The 16,980-nt window shown below is 36.7% G+C and overlaps 1 protein-coding gene across 1 annotated transcript in view; it reads right to left on the bottom strand.

The window, feature by feature from the left end:
- Positions 1–1,293: 1,293 nt before the first annotated feature.
- LOC104589514 (kinetochore protein NDC80 homolog) overlaps positions 1,294–16,980 on the bottom strand; it is a 28,900-nt gene continuing 13,213 nt past the window's right edge. The window contains exons 3-4 of the mRNA XM_088896761.1: positions 1,714–1,860; positions 1,294–1,615 (exon numbers count right to left, since the gene is read on the bottom strand). Coding sequence (XP_088752887.1) covers positions 1,394–1,615; positions 1,714–1,860 — 369 coding nt within the window. The 3' untranslated portion in view covers positions 1,294–1,393. The remainder of the gene's footprint in view (positions 1,616–1,713; positions 1,861–16,980) is intronic.

Here is a 16,980-nt window from a genome sequence, read left to right as displayed (position 1 = left end):
TTCCATCACAAAGATACAAAATACTTGGGTGACCAATTTCTAAGGGCCTCTACCTTATCCCTCCCTCCACCCTAACTCATGTGCCATCTCATGCTATGGTGAGTGTCATCCTGAAATAACGTTTGTGCTATATACAAAATTGCTACCATTGTCCTTAAATGAATTCGTCCTTTTGTAAGCATTGGGAGTTTGTCCTTAATGCCTTATGAACTAAGGTCCATTGATGGTCTTCAGGTGATCATTTAACGGTGTGTGAGAAGTTTCTCATGGTGAGGAGTTAACGAGGGCCTTACCCTTTTTTGGTTAGTTAGAGTGATTTCTGTGGATATATACATATCTACATGGTGGTGGGCAACAAATACCCTTTTATAGGCTGGACTGGACCGGACAGAACCGGTGACCCGCTGATCCAATGACTATTCCGGGTCCTGGTAAAGTGATGCTTTTTACAGGTTGGATGGGACAATCCTCTAGTATTTAGGCTGCATTTGGCATTTCTTATTTTAAGGATTTATCTTTTTTTTGCTGTTAAAAATTCAGTGTTTATAGGGGCATTTTAACCAGGAAAAGGAGACAAGTCGTTAAAATAAAGAATGCCAAACGTGGCCTTAGTCTGATCCAAGTCTTACAAATACAACATTGCCTTTCAGAATCTAAAGCTTTTCACATGCAAGTTCCCTCTCTAGAGTATTCTTAGATGATCCCAGATCCGGTGGTCTTTTATGTAATTACGGGCTGAACAATCTAACCAGTGGTTGTACCAATAAAACCATGATTCAGCGAGTTTTCAGCTTTTCATCCGTTGAGTGACAATGTTAGTTGAATGACCTACTATTGCTGCTATTCCCAATCCCAGATTGCCTAAATACGCTCCATTTGCCTTCATTTCTAACGAACCATACTGATTGGAATTGTTCTTTACGCCATGAAACTCCTTAGTTTTGTTTGAAGTGGGAAGTACCATGTCTGACCTATGGGCATCGATTCCAATAAGAGCACTGTTAGAAGAAATCAACAATCCTCCAACCTCCATGGACCAAATAGGCTTGGGGCATAATCCTAGAGCGTGCTAGCATGTAGATAGCATAATAGGACTAAATTTGGGTGAGATGCTGGTTGATAGACAATTCTGATATCTGATATATAGATTTGTGCAAATTCTTTACAACTCCATGGATTACTTCAGAAAAAGTAGGACAAGCAATTTTGACAGTTACAGCCGTTTATAAGAGATGAAGAGATGACTCTTCAATTTTGAGACTTCACATTCACATACCACCATGCTTTTTGATAAAAAAAAAAACAGCTTACCACCATGCATTGAGAATGCATCTATAAGTACTGATTAATTAAAAATACTGTCTTCACACACACAAAAAAAAAAAAAAATAGATTAGTTGAAAATACTACCAAACTGTAATTTCAAGGAGGCCTTGTGAGCATCTGCAACAGCTCCAGTAGTTTCTAAGAGTTCATTCTTCATCTGGGATATTGTTGACTCCATGTATTCTTTGTGCTTTGAGACTGTATCAATCAGCATAAGCAGTTCCCGAGCACACATCTGGGTTTCCTCATCACATTGTTTGATAACGTCATGCAACTTTAGTTTGGAGGTCTGAACAAAAATGTTGGATCAATTAGAGCCTGTTATAGTTCTTTCAACAATTCCCATTAGTTGGTGCTGTGAATGATAAGTCCAAGGAAAGTATGTACCTTCAAAAATTCTTCAGATTCTTTTTCCACCAAATCCAAGTTATGTTCCTCCCTCTGAACATCTTCTAGCATTCTTTTAGCTTCCACCGCACATCTGGATGTGTAGTCTTCTATTTCCTTCTTCAACAAATTTAACTGAGCTTCGCCCTGAAAATTTAGCATGCATCTGTATCATTAAACAATGACTTTCATGATACAAGTTGACCTGCTAGTAAGCTTTTTGAGTTTTTCCACCATCACTGTGAGTATCATTTCTGAAAAATATAAAGAATATTAATTGAATTTTGAAAAAGATAAACTGTGGAAATGTGAACATTGCCACATATAATTTGCATTTATTTGCACATTAGTGAATATCACATATACTTATGTGCTACACTTCATACACTCCCAGATTTGAAGAATAAACTAGCAGGGAACCCGTGCAAATGCATGGGGATGAACATAAAAGAATTAAGATGAAGCATTTATTCTTTAATTTTATTATTGAATAAAATTAAAGAATAAAAAAAAACTACAAGATAAAGGAACATTTTCAAGCAACCATGAGTGCATTGTTAAGCAAAATTCTAAGAGCGCTTTGGAGAAATAAAAAAATAATAAAAGAATAAATAGTGCAAGACAAATCATTTAAAATACTAATAGTTGGGGAACGGTTAAAGAGATTCTCAAAATACACCATAAGGCCATCCAGCTTGCAAAATTTTAAATACATGAAATTATCAAACTCTTATGGATCATCAAAGAGAAATTCTCAAAAACACCATGGACAGACACTTGTACACATACTGAACTGCAAAGAACAGTATTGTGCACACCACTAAGCCCCTGTTTGAGAACACTTATAAGTACTTCTCTTAAGAGCTGGGACCACACATTAAGTGGTTATTAAGTGATTTTGTGTTTGGTAAAAGTGGGGAAGAAGTACTTTAAAAAAATGACTTCAAGTTGGCTTTTTTTTCAATAATTTTTGAAGAAGTACTTCTCTAAAAAATGGGACGAACCAGTCCCTAGTAATTTTTTGTAATACCTAAAATACCCCCGCACGAGGGTTATACTTCTCCATTCATTCGAACATCTCTACTACTAGGTAGCGGCGCACTAGTTGCAGGTCCACCGGCGACCATTGGCGGAGAGGAAAAGTGGCTGGCAGACCGGTCGTTAGTTCGCAAATTTGGGATCGAATACACTGCCACAAAGGTCGAACTCTAGGGTCGAAACCCAGATTTGGTTGCTGGAATGCAGCCTTGCCACTCACTGTTCCTGTTTTTTCTTCCTCAATCCTCAGCTTTGCCACAGATATCGAACTCTAGGATCGTAAATATGTTTTTTCTTCCTCGGTCATCATTCCTATTCAATGCCACTACACTGTTGCTGGTTTGAACCTGCCGCTGCAACAACGATGATGATCGACAGTGAGGAAAAGTGGCCGGCGGACCTGTTGTTAGTTCGCAAATCTAGGATCGAATACACTGCCACAGAGGTCGAACTCTAGGATTGAAACCCAGATTTGGTTGCTGGTATGCAGCCTTGCCTGCCACTCACCGTTCCTATTTTTTCTTCCTCAGTCCTCAACCTTGCCATAGAGATTGAACTCTAGGATCGCAAATATGTTTTTTCTTCCTCAGTCACTATTCCTGTTCAATGCCGCCACTCACCACTATTGCTGGTTTGAACCTGCCGTTGCAACGACGATGATGAATAGGGAAAGGGAAAGAGTGAAGAATAAGGAGAAGAAGAAAAAAAAAAAGGAAGAAAGAGAGATGGTGTGGGAGAAAAAAAGAGAGATGAGAGATTGGAGGTGGAGACCAGAATGGATTCACCGCCGCCGTTGAGATGATGAATAGTGGTTTCGAGGGGGGTTCTATTTATCATCTCTAAACAGAAAGTTTGACTTGTTTAAAGCCTCATTGTCAATAACCAAGAATGATAAAAGTGTTTAAAGCTAGAAAGTATTTAAATAGTGTGCTAATTTTATATTATTGTTTAATGATTCCTTATGCGTATATATAAAAACAAATTAATAGCGATGCATGCCATCAAACTAATTAGGGCCTTTGTCAAACAAAACTCAACAATGATACAATGATATCATCAGCGGTTCATTATGGAGGTAGAGCTAATATAATCCTGTTTATGATAATTTGTGTTAATCATGCTTTATTTTTTATTAATTAAATGAAAAGATAAGATTATAATTTTACTAATTTTAATATTTTAAATTAATTACCAATTAATATACATTATATAGATATAGATTAGCGCTGTTGGCTAACATATTTTTACACAAAGACCCTTTATACCCTTTTAACACTACTATATATTGAAAATTGAAGTGAACCATCCAAATGGGCCTTCCCATTCCTAAACTTTCCAACACGGTGTATCACAGCATTACCTACCTTTTAGTGACGCTTCAAAAAATTAATTTTCGGAAATATTTTAAACATTAAAAATTTGAAATAATTTAAACATTAAAAATCTTGGGCGAAACTTTTTTCTTTTCACTAAAGGTTTATTTTATTAATACTTTTATATTTCATATTAATTTTACAGTTATATTATTTATTTTATAGATGTTATAAATCCTGTGTAAATTAGAAATTTTGAAAGAAATAACAAATTTGAAACATGATTAATATGATACTCTAGGAAAAGTTAAGGTTCAAAGATATGAATAATTTGATACAAGCTTGTTGGGTTTAGAATGGACAGATGTTATACATGTGTGCAAATAATGCATGATAAAAGGGTACAAAACTAACTAACAAAAAAAATTTTGACTTTTTTTCACTGTACTTGTAATGCCTTAAATTCGAATTGGGATTAGTTGAACGTATAGGCTGTATGTTCCATGCCCATAATAAATTTATGGGCTCCACTGTAAAAGTGTGGGTCTCATGTTTGGAGGAGGTGGATGGACAGATGAATAGGATTGGTGAGTGTTTGGGACCAATGTTAATTTTTTAGAAATCTGTGACACATCAGAGTCATATCAATGATTTAGCATCATGAAGTGCTTATATGCATAGGCCTCTATCTTATATTCTATAGAAGAGAAATGCAAATGCCCCTGGAATACATCAAATTAGCATTGCAGCCAGGGTCCATATCTTGGAAACAACCTCTCCGTATGTGCAGGAGTAAAGTTGAATATATGATATATCCTGCATTAGTAGGAGCCTCGTGCACTGAACTGTCTCTTATTCAAACTATCTCATCATTGGATAGATTCATTGTATTTAATTATGAAATTGATGTCATTTTCTGTGCTTTTGTTTTTTCTTTCCTTCTTACTAAATTCTACCTTACATCTCACTCAGTTAAACAAAAAACAAAAAGAAAGCCATACAAGGGGTCCGGCCAGTAGCTTTCCAATCTTACTTTTATAGTTGGAAAATCTTACCTAATCCCTCAGGAAAAAAAAAAGGATTCGACTATAATACCAGAAAGACATGATATTGGAAAAACTGACCTCCAATCAACCGATATTATAAAAGAGGTGACCAATCGATCAGGTGGTGTTCATCACAATTCACAGGAATGCTTTGATTGGTCAAATCTCTTTCAAAACCATGTTGTTCTGGTATCATAGATTTTCCCAAAAAAAAATAAAGAAAAAAGCTAGACAAAGGAGCATGACTAACCTATATCTACCTTATAAGAAGACTATCAAAAAGTGTATCGAGGATGATAACCTTTTCTTGGCGGCGATGATGGCTAATGCTGCATTTGGCATTCCTTATTTTAAGGACTTCTCTCCTTTCTGCAGTTAAAAAACTCAGTGTTCATAGGGGTATTTTAACCACAAATTGGAGATAAATTCTTAGAATAACGAATACCAAATGCATTTCCAATTAACCTTTTTCCTCACGTTTGGTCCAGGTTTTGGATCATCATCTTATTAGTTTATAGCCAGAGTTAATTTCTGGGAGAAGGTACATGAATAAGTATAATTGATAAAGAGAAAAGAAAGAAACATGCAAATTACTTAGAATTATTATGGGTAAAAGACTTGAACCTCCCTTCATCTTTGACCTAAATACTAAAACCTCCCCTATCTTTTTAAAATGGATATAAGCCTCCCCTCTTGGGTAATTCATGGGACAAAGACCTCCCCTCCTTTAGCATTCCATTAAGAATCTGTTTACATGTGACCTTATAATTGGGTGAAAATTTTTAAAAACCCAGTTTTGCCCTTTTTTGCATGGAAAGCCATATAGTGTAAAATAATTTTCCTCCTTTTGCTAGGAAATTCAACCAAATCTGGTTTATTATTACAAGAGAAAAGAAGTGAATACCTAGAAATTCATTCAAGGTTGCAACCTAGGAATGATTCAGAACATGCTGTGACCAAGAAATTCCAACTTGTTCAATCAAGTTCCATGTTCAGCATTGGTAATAGAGAACAGGGAGAGATGGAAAGAGAGAAAGGAGGACGAGAAAGAGATAAAAAGAAGTTTAAATCTAAAACAACTTTTTATCTTAATAATAGAATTTATCAAAAGAATTTTTCTTTTGAGTCCTTTTCTAATTTCTTTGTTCTTCAAAACCTGTGTAAACACTTCTTTCCTTGTAATGGGCATTATTGGATTGTGTCTTAATAGTATTTAGAGCAGCCACATTTTGGTTATGAGGAGAAGTCAGATAAATGCCCAGCACGATTTTTGGCAAAGATAGATTTGTTTTGAAATTTTGAAGAATTAGCAATGTCAAAAGGGACTTTTGGATAATTCAGTTAAATATAACTCTAACAGGGGATTAGTCCATTTTAAAAATAGATTGAGGGAAAGATTTAGTATTTATGAGAAATATGAAAGGAGGATTAAGTCTTTTAGCCAATTATTATTTGCACAAAGGAAAGCTTTGATGGGACCTGATTACTTGGGCTGTGTTTGGAAACCATTCAAAAAAGTTTGAATGTAAATATGTAGAGTGTAAAACCGTTCTTATAAATTGTAAAATTGGGTTAGTTTTACACTGACTTTTAGCTGTAATGGATGCAAACATGAATTCCAATAAAGATTATGTCTTTTTTTATCAAAAGCCCACTTGAATACAAATTTACTTCTTTTTTATTGATGTGCTTTTTGTACATTATTATCAATGAAAATATGCATTGATCAATCATTTGTCAAAGCATAAATGTAATGTTGTAAAAGGGAAACAGAATGCAAATGTACCCTGAATTGGGATTTACACTCTATTCTCATCATTTCCAAACGCAGCCTTAAGGAAATCAATTGAATGAGCATATCCCTTTAATTTCTTGTGTCTGGTGATGAAATTGAGCCCGGATTAGTAACACTAATAGGACGAGTCGGACACAAACATTTAAAACATGTAAGTTCCGAATGTACGTCTCTACTCTCTAGATGAATCTCTTTTCTTCCTTTCTAATTAATTCTATTCAGAACTTGTCATCAGAGAAATGAACAAAGGAGCAATGTAATCTCACTTGATTGCCATTGTGTACGTACGTCTTGTTTGCAGAAGATTTCCTGACACGTTTCTACACACAGTGGGAAGAGTTACCATTAACGGGAGGAAGGGCTAGCTCTAGCTTAGAATCGCCAAATGTGAGAACCTCCTTAACTATTCGTGTGTAATTTGTACTTGGGTAAACAAATAATTTATCTATATGTGTATATAGATGTGAAATACAGGAGAAACAGATATAAAGAGAAAGATTGAAAGACAAAGAAAATCATCATATGTAGTTGTAAAGGAAGATCGATCATCTACGATTAGTTCTAAGATATGCATGAAAAATTAGAAGACGGAACTCCTGGGTTAAATACTCACTCAGTCATACTTGTAAATGGTGAATGGAATAAATAAGTGGATTACAATGAAATTTTCATCCGATAATATCTCATTCTCACAGCTTTTCTTAGCTAGTCATGTACCAGCAATCAATATGATCGAGGGAGCTCAGTTTGTAGTTTAAGCTAACGACAACTCGGCATTTAACACCATAACGGCCTCGGACATGCATGCGTTACTACAATAGTTGTTTGTATCCCACTGAGAATATGCTTAAATTAGTTGGTTTGAATTTGATGTAGCACCGCTCGCTTGAATTAGTGTCCTTTTCAGTGTGTCGGATTGCAGGGACAGAGTCTTGATTCATCTGAGCTTATCTTCGTTGTGAACTGCAAACTCCCTCTATCCGCCTTAGGGATTCTTTGTCTTGGCAATGGGTTGCTCAGAATGAACTTTTCCTGCCTAACATCCAAACTTACTGACCGATCCATCAATTATCAAGGTTCAAGATTTCATGGAAGTCCGAATCTACACAGCACAAACCAGAAAATCAAGGACTCTTTCATGACAAGGAGTTAATACAACAGCATAGAAGTCTTGCAGAATATAAAATTGAGAGAGGACCATGAAATTTGCAACCTAGAATATTTGTTATATGAGAGAAGAGAGGGTTGAAACTTGGATTGTTAGTTGAATGGAGAAGAAAATGTGAGAAGAGAATTAACAGAAAGGATTAATGGGTGGGCCTTCAGTTCACACAATGTCACTACTTACTAGCAAAATTCAAACTCACGTCACCCATGTGGTAGCCTGACTTTGAAAGTTGCAGAGAGTGATTGCTGGCGTTTGATGGACAAACAGAAACCAGCAAAGACAATGCCAAAGACCCTTGACAGGTAGTTCTCGCGGGCCCATGGAAGGACATAACAAGAAAGAAGCTATTTTTCAATAACCCTAGAATTTATTATTAGTGTCCTCCACTGATTAAAAACATTACTTGGTGAGAGGAACGAGTGGTGAACCCTAATGACGGGTTTTGAATCCATGGAGCTGGTAAACTGAATGAACAGAGCTTCATTAATTAGTACTATAAGTAAGACAAGAAGGACGTCGCAGAAAACCTACCCAGGTGCTGATCTGCATTCTACATGAATACGTCAATCATGAAGTGGATGGGGCATCTCCATGACGCTGACAGCCTAACGTAGCTTTGCACACAGAACCAGAATGACTGGTTTTGAATCACTAGAACCAATATTGATCGTTGGGTAACTACTCATTTGGCCAGAAAACTGAAAGAAGGGAGCTTCGTGATTCAAATAATAAGACCAGAAGGACGTCGCCGCAAACCCACCAAAGTGTTCATCCAGCAACGCATCAGGAAATGACACAGGAGTCCGTCAACTGAAAGTGGTGTCATGTGGGGAGAAGAGTGATCATATTGATAGCCCAGGATGTCTAACTTTAGTTAAAAGTTGTGAAGATTTCAAGTAAACGCCCTAAGAATTCACATTATAGAAGGAAATCCATATATATAGAGCTTAATAAAACATCGACAAGACGATATTTTTATCAATTTGATGATCAATTACTAACTTTCTTCTCTAATATGTGTAATTAATAAACAATTAAGGAATTATAGAATTATTGGTGTAGCTTATATTTGTAAATAAAATCAAGGAAAACGACCAGCATTAATACTAGAAGACTCCTTCGACCTGTAGTTACTGTTGGATTTTAATCTCATAAGAGATTAAATCCAATGGGTTTGATTGGTCAATTATATGAAAAATTGCACCTACACACTTGATTGAAAAATTAGCTTTTCTCTTACAAAACCCAGTTTTGAACTTGTCCCACATTAGAAAATTATAAGCTTTGTTTTCAGTATTTTAATGGGAACTGATTTACACTCCTTAGAGATAGTAGAGGAGAGTATGGGGTTGTGTGCGGCGCAATGAGGCGCTTTAGAGGTGCACTTTGCTCGCACTTTGTATGGCTCGCGAAGGGCAGCTTTGGTTTGGTGGGGTGTGTTCAAGAGGCACAATTCAAAGTTAACAGTCATTAACTGTTAACTACTTTTTAAACAGTCACAATGTTTGAAATTGTGACTATTCAAGGTGCCTTCTCTGAACGAACACCTACTTTTTCTTCATACCTCTTCATAAACTATGTAAGGAGCATGAATCAGACTCAAAAAACACACACAATTTCGAAATTCACACTTTCTCTCTCTCTCAGTCCGGTCTGCTACAGTCTCACAGAATGTTTCTTTGGAGACTATTCAATTTTGTTGGTTGCAGATTCTCGCCCAAGGCTCTATTGTATCTTGGGAACGAATTTTCTTGTAACCCAATAGCAAACTCAGTGAAACTAAGTGGGGGCAAATAACGTTCTAAAGACAGTGTCTTTAGATGCGCCTCAGAGCTTCTCCTTCAAAGTTAAAGTGACCCCATATTCTCCAACAATTTTAGAACGTTATTGTGCAATGGAGAAGGAAGCAAGCATGACTTCGATCAAGATGATGAACCAAGATCTTGTTCGACTAGACCAGTTCGATGGAGCAAATTTCAGCCGATGGCAAGACAAGATGATCTTCTTTCTGACCACACTGAAACTATATTATCTGTTGGACCCGAATCTGCAATCACTTCCTGAACCCACTGACAAAGACTCAGAAAAACTAAAGAAGGAAAGGGCAAAACGAGAAGAGGACTCACTTCTATGCCGATGACACATACTGAATGTCTTATCAGACCGGCTCTACAACTTCTACAAGGAACTTACATCTCCAAAAGAAATCTGGAAGGCCCTAGAATTCAAATACAAGGTGCAAGAAGCAGGTACGAATAAATATCTTATTGTAGAATACTTTGACTTCACCATGAATGACCATAAACCCATACTGGAGCAAGTTCATGAACTACAGGTGATAGTCAACAAAATTCGATCCCTTGACATCATCCTTCCTGAATCTTTCCAAGTGGGATCAATCATTGCCAAACTTCCACCATCTTGGAAGGATTACAAGTAGAAGCTTTTGCACAAGTCTGAAGAACTTACCTTGGAGCAAATTCAGCAACACCTTCGTATTGAAGAAGAGTCTCGGATTAGAGACAGTAGGGATAAGACCCTGGCTGGTATGCTGAACTATAAGGTCAATTTTGTGGAAAACGGATCGAAGAAGACTAACCCTGCCTTATAAGTAAAGAAGAAGGATGGGAACTTCAAGAAGAGCAACAATAAGAAAGGATCCTGCTATGTTTGGTGGAAAGAAGGGGCATTATGCCTGAGTCTGCCGACATCGGAAAGGTAGAACCAAGTCTGCAAACATGGTAGAAGACAATCTAGTGGCCATGATTACTGAAGTCAACATGGCAGAATCGTCTTCTGGATGGTGGTTTGATCCAGGCGCCACAGTCCATGTTTGCAAGGACAAGTCTTTGTTCTAGACATGAAGAAGTGACTGATGGACAGGAGGTACAGATGGGAAACCAAACATGTGCCAAAGTTGCTGGAAGAGGCAGCGTAGAGTTGAACTTCATGCAACTTTAGTTTGGAGGTCTGAACAAAAATGTTGGATCAATTAGAGCCTGTTATAGTTCTTTCTACAATTCCCATTAGTTGGTGCTGTGAATGATAAGTCCAAGTATGTACCTTAAAAAATTCTTCAGCTTCTTTTTCCACCAAATCCAAGTTATGTTCCTCCCTCTGAACATCTTCTAGCATTCTTTTAGCTTCCACCGCACATCTGGATGTGTAGTCTTCTATTTCCTTCTTCAACAAGTTTAACTGAGCTTCGCCCTGAAAATTTAGCATGCATCTGTATTATTAAACAATGACTTTCATGATACAAGTTGACCTGCTAGTAAGCTTTTTGAGTTTTTCCACCATCACTGTGAGTATCAATTCTGAAAAGTACAAAGAATATTAATGGAATTTTGAAAAAGATAAACTGTGGAAATGTGGACATTGCCACATATAATTTGCATTTATTTGCACATTAGTGAATATCACATATACTTATGTGCTACACTTCATACACTCCCAGATTTGAAGAATAAACTAGCAGGGAACCCGTGCAAATGCATGGGGATGAACATAAAAGAATTAAGATGAAGCATTTATTCTTTAATTTTATTATTGAATAAAATTAAAGAATAAAAAAAACTACAAGATAAAGGAAATTTTCAAGCTACCATGAGTGCATTGTTAAGCAAAATTCTAATAGTGCTTTGGAGAAATAAGAAAATAATAAAAGAATAAAAAGTGCAAGACAAATCATTTCAAATACTAATAGTTGGGGGATTGTTAAAGAGATTCTCAAAATACACCATAAGGCCATCCAGCTTGCAAAAGTTTAAATACATGAAACTATCAAACTCTTATGGATCATCAAAGAGAAATTCTCAAAAACACTATGGACACACACTTGTACACATACTGAACTGCAAAGAACAGTATTGTGCACACCGTTAAGCCCTTGTTTGAGAACACTTACAACTACTTCTTTTAACAAGTACTTCTTTTAAGAGCTGGGACCACACATTAAGTGGTTATTAAGTGATTTTGTGTATTTGGTAAAAAAGTGGGATTCTTTAAAAAAATGACTTCAAGTTGGCTTTTTTTCAGCAATTCTTGAAGTACTTCTATAAAAAATGGGACGAACCAGTCCCTAATAATTTTTTGTAATACCTAAAATACCCCCACACGAGGGTTATACTTCTCCATTCATTCGAACATCTCTACTACCAGGTAGCGGCGCACTAGTTGCAGGTCCACCAACGACCATCGGCAGAGAGTAAAGTGGCTGGCAGACCTGTCATTAGTTCACAAATCTGGGATCGAATACACTGCCACAAAGGTCGAACTCTAGGGTCGAAACCCAGATTTGGTTGCTTGTATGCAGCCTCCTGTTTTTTCTTCCTCAATCCTCAACCTTACCACAGAGATCGTACTCTAGGATCGTAAATATGTTTTTTCTTCCTCAGTCATCGTTCCTGTTCAATGCCGCTACTCACCACTGTTGCTGGTTTGAACCTGCCGCTGCAACAACGATGATGATCGTCGGTGAGAAAAAGTGGCCGGCGGACCTGTCGTTAGTTCACAAATTTGGGATCGAATACACTGCCACAGAGGTCGAACTCTAGGATCGAAACCCAGATTTGGTTGCTGGTATGCAGCCTTGCCACTCACCGTTCCTATTTTTTCTTCCTCAGTCCTCAGCCTTGCCATAGAGATCGAACTCTAGGATCACAAATATGTTTTTTCTTCCTCAGTCACTGTTCCTGTTCAATGCCGCCACTCACCACTATTACTGGTTTGAACCCGTCGTTGCAACGACGATGATGAACAGGGAAAGGGAAAGAGTGAAGACTAAGGAGAAGAAGAAAAAAAAAAGAAGAAAGAGAGATGGTGTGGTAGAAAAAAGAGAGATGAGAGATTGGAGGTGGAGATCGGAATGGATTCACCGCCGCCGTTGAGATGATGAACAGTGGATTTCGAGGGGGTTCTAAAGAAGAAAAGAAAGAAGTATGAGATGGAGAGGGAAGCCAGAGTATTTATTATTTATTATTATTATGATTATTTATTATTATTATTTATTATTTATTAGGATTATTTATAATTATGGCAATTCATGTGTGGATCCACATGGACTCTCAGTTAAAATATATAGCATAACATGTGAAAAGCATTATATATATGTATAAGTGAAGTGAGGGCTAAAATTGTCATTTGTGTCAATATAAACACTTATGGGGGAAGTAGCTTACCAAACATCCCCACCCCAATAAGTGCTTAAAAACATAATAAATGATTTGGAAAGTGGGTTACCAAACAGCCTTAAGTGGTTGTTAAAATAAGTACTTCTAAGAAGTACTTGTGCAACTTAATCATCAAACAGGGCCTAAGTACACCAACTTACCCAAAAGCCCACATATCAAAATATACTTGTATACCAGTTCAAAACAACAATAAATGAAGTTTAATAGCTTTGGCTTTCAATAAAGGAAAAGACACCAACTTACCCGAAAACCAAACCCAAAAACCCCACCTTGCAAATTGAAAGAACAACTAAAATCAAAGAAAAAAGCCAAGCTCTCATCACTGTTCCCAGTACATGAAATCCTTGAGCAAGAACACATCATAAAAAATAAAGAAACTACATTCTATTTTTAAACAAAACTAATATAAATAAAGAACAGAATGGCTAAAGCTTAAATGACTACATTATAATCTCAATTAAAACATCTTTTTTTATCAGCCACATAAAACATAACTTTAATTAAAATAGAGGTAAAACTCACAACATTTTGAGTAGCCTCGCCTATCCCATGAGCTTAAGACAACGATAGAACCATTTTCTTAAGTTACAATTGAGTCCAAAATCAATTCTCCCTATTGACCCCTTGCTTAGAAAAATGGACAACTAAGCTGTTTGCTGATCTAGGAAGCCACTGCAAAACCACCAGCATTTCTTTTGAATTTTTTAATCTCAATCCTGAAATACCATGGAACCTTATCACTTTCGAATCTCCTTCAGTTCTGCACCCATGAAGTCCCCTTCCCCTAAAGGCCTGAAATACAAGAAAACCAAGTTTCCTTCAATACTTCTTATCACCCCTCCCGTTCAAGTAGCACCAGGATTGCCAAAACAACTCCCATAAAAATTCAATTTAAAGAAATCATCCACTGGTGGCTTCCAGCTTCTCATTAGTTTCTTCTTTGCTGAAGATGATGCTGCAATCACTCCCCAATGTCTGATAAATATCATCAAAAGTTAAGTCAAAAAACAACTTTGTTGACTTCACTCAATGTGTCACCTTTACCATTATGCTTTCAATCAAAGACACTTTACTTCTTTTTTTCTCCTCAAAAATCCTCCAGTTTCTTTATTCCCAGATTGTCCAAACCACTGCAGCTCTTGTGCACTTCCAAAGTAATCTTCCCCTTTTCCTCAGCCAGCTGAAAGTAGAGGGATCAAACAATCTATCCAAACTAGTTAGAGTGTTCCACCTGCAACCAAACAAAGAAAAAAACCATCCCCAATACAACGAACGAGAGGACGGGAAATGAGAAGGTGATGAGCAGATTCACCATTTGAATCACACAGAACACACCAATTTGGAAATAAGCACCAACCAGGTCTCCTCCTTTGTAATAAGTCGTAAGTATTGGTTGCACAAAGGAAGAGAAGGGGAAGCCAACACTCTAAAAATGGAAGCACCAATGAAAACCCTAGAAGGATGACCAGTCCATAAACAGCTATCCACTTTATTGTTATACTTGGATTTACTGCTGTTAGCAGAACAGATTTAGAAAAGAAAAAATAATCCAAGAAAAGAAGAAGAGAAGAAAAAAGAAGAGAAGAGAGGAAAATAAAAGAAAAGGGGGCTGTGTGTTATGTTACTGCCGCCCTAAACAATATCATTTATATGTGCTTATAATAACATGATAATAACATGAAACAAAAAGACTAAAATGCCCTATCGCCTATAACAGTACATAACAGATAGAAAAGAAAAAATAAATGTAACTGAACAACTCAAACAGTGGGACCCATGGTTTTCAAAACCGGGAACCAGTCAGGTGATTGGTTCCATTTTTCCCCAAAACCGGATTTTTGCAAAAAAACGTTGATTTGGTCAACAAACCACTAACCTGGGCGGTTGAAACATTCGAACCGTTCAATGGTTTTGACCATTTTTAATTTTTTTAATTTTTTTAATTTTTTGTCAAAACGGGCCAACCGTTCGATTCAAATAGTCAGACCGTTCAACCTAGGAACCGGACCCTTGACCGGTTCGGTCTCCGGGTTGGTTTTAAAAACCTTGGTGGGACCACAAGGGAAGTATCAAGTCTAGTCCACTATATCACTACACTCCCCCTCAAGTTGGGAATAGATGTTGATCATTCCCAACTTGCACAAATCTGATTCCAATTTGACTTTGGTGACTGCTTTGGTGAAGGGATCAACAAGCTCCATATCAGCGGCAACATATGGCAAGCATACATCATGTGAGGCAACTTTTTCTCAGATAAAGTGATAGTTAACCTCAATATGTTTAGTTTTGTCATGCTGGATTGGGTTGTGGGCAATATTAATAGTAGCCAAATTATCATAATACGACCTCAATGGCTTTTCATACTCAATCCCAAGTTCCTCAAAGAGAGATCCCAACCATAACACTTCAGCCACACCATGAGCCATAGACCTATCAGCACTAGAGCGAGCAACAACATTTTGTTTCTTGCTTCGTCATGACACTAAGTTACTGCCAACAAAAGCACAATACCCCAAAGTTGATCTCCAATCATCAACACATCCAACCCAATCAGCATCAGTATACACCTCTATCTTCATATGAGCATTATTCTTAAAGAGTATGCCACAATCTGGACATCTCTTCAAATAAGCAAGGATTCTTTCCACAACAAGCAGATGAGCAGTTCTAGGAGAATGCATGTATTGGCTGACAACACTAACAACATAAGAGATGTTAGGACTTAGGACATGTAAGACATAGGTAAAGGAGCTTTCCTACCAGCCATTGATACATGGTTTTGTCTTCAAGAGGCTCAAACAAGTCCTCTTTAATTATGTTCCAGCAATCTTGATAAAAACCCATGGTGAAACCATCCCGCCCTGGTGCCTTGGATCTATCCATTGAGAAAATTGCTTGCCTAACCTCCTCAAAATTTCTTTCCAACCAATCTTTGTCCTCTTCAAAAAGTCTTGGCAGCACTCACTTCTCCCAACTCCTCTCTAATGCGTAATGGCCTCCTCAAGATAGATTTGAAATGAGTCACAAAACAATTGGCTATCTCTTCTTGGGACTCAAAAACCGAACCATCTACTTCAAGTTTAGACACTAGATTTTTCCTCCTTCCATTAGCTAATTCATGAAAAAAATTGGTGTTGCCATCACCTTCCTTGATCCATTTACATTTGGATTTTTGCCTCCATGAAATTTATTCTTGCAAGAGGACCTCTTCTAAATCTCTCTTTAACTTCCATCTCAACTCTCTTTCCTGTAGATTCATTATTCTATAGGACTCCTACAAATCCAATCCCTTTATCTAGGGGTTTAAACGGATCGAATTCGAATTGGATCAGGCAATATCCGAATTCGAATTCGATTAGAAAATCTAATATCCGAATTCAATTTGATATCCGACGGCTATAGAAAATTAATACCCGAATTCAAATCCGATTAAATATTCGAATATCCGATTTGATTTGAATTTAATTAATTAATTATTTTAGATAATTAATAAATATATCAAATAAATATTTTATTGATATAAAGTATATAAATATATAAATTATTTATATAATTAATTATTATATATATTATATAAAATATTTTATATATAATATATAAGAATTAAATAATCGGTCGAATTCGGATATTTATCGAATCGAATCAGGTCATATCCGAATTCAAATCCGATTAACTATTCAGTAAGAATAGGATATCCGAATTCGACCGATTAGAT

This window comes from Nelumbo nucifera, chromosome 1 (genome assembly GCF_055504915.1).
Source record: "Nelumbo nucifera cultivar China Antique chromosome 1, China Antique-T2T, whole genome shotgun sequence".
In the NCBI taxonomy this organism is placed as follows: domain Eukaryota; kingdom Viridiplantae; phylum Streptophyta; class Magnoliopsida; order Proteales; family Nelumbonaceae; genus Nelumbo; species Nelumbo nucifera.
The sequence above is the reverse complement of the archived record's forward strand: the minus strand, read 5'-3'. Positions and strand labels throughout refer to the sequence as shown.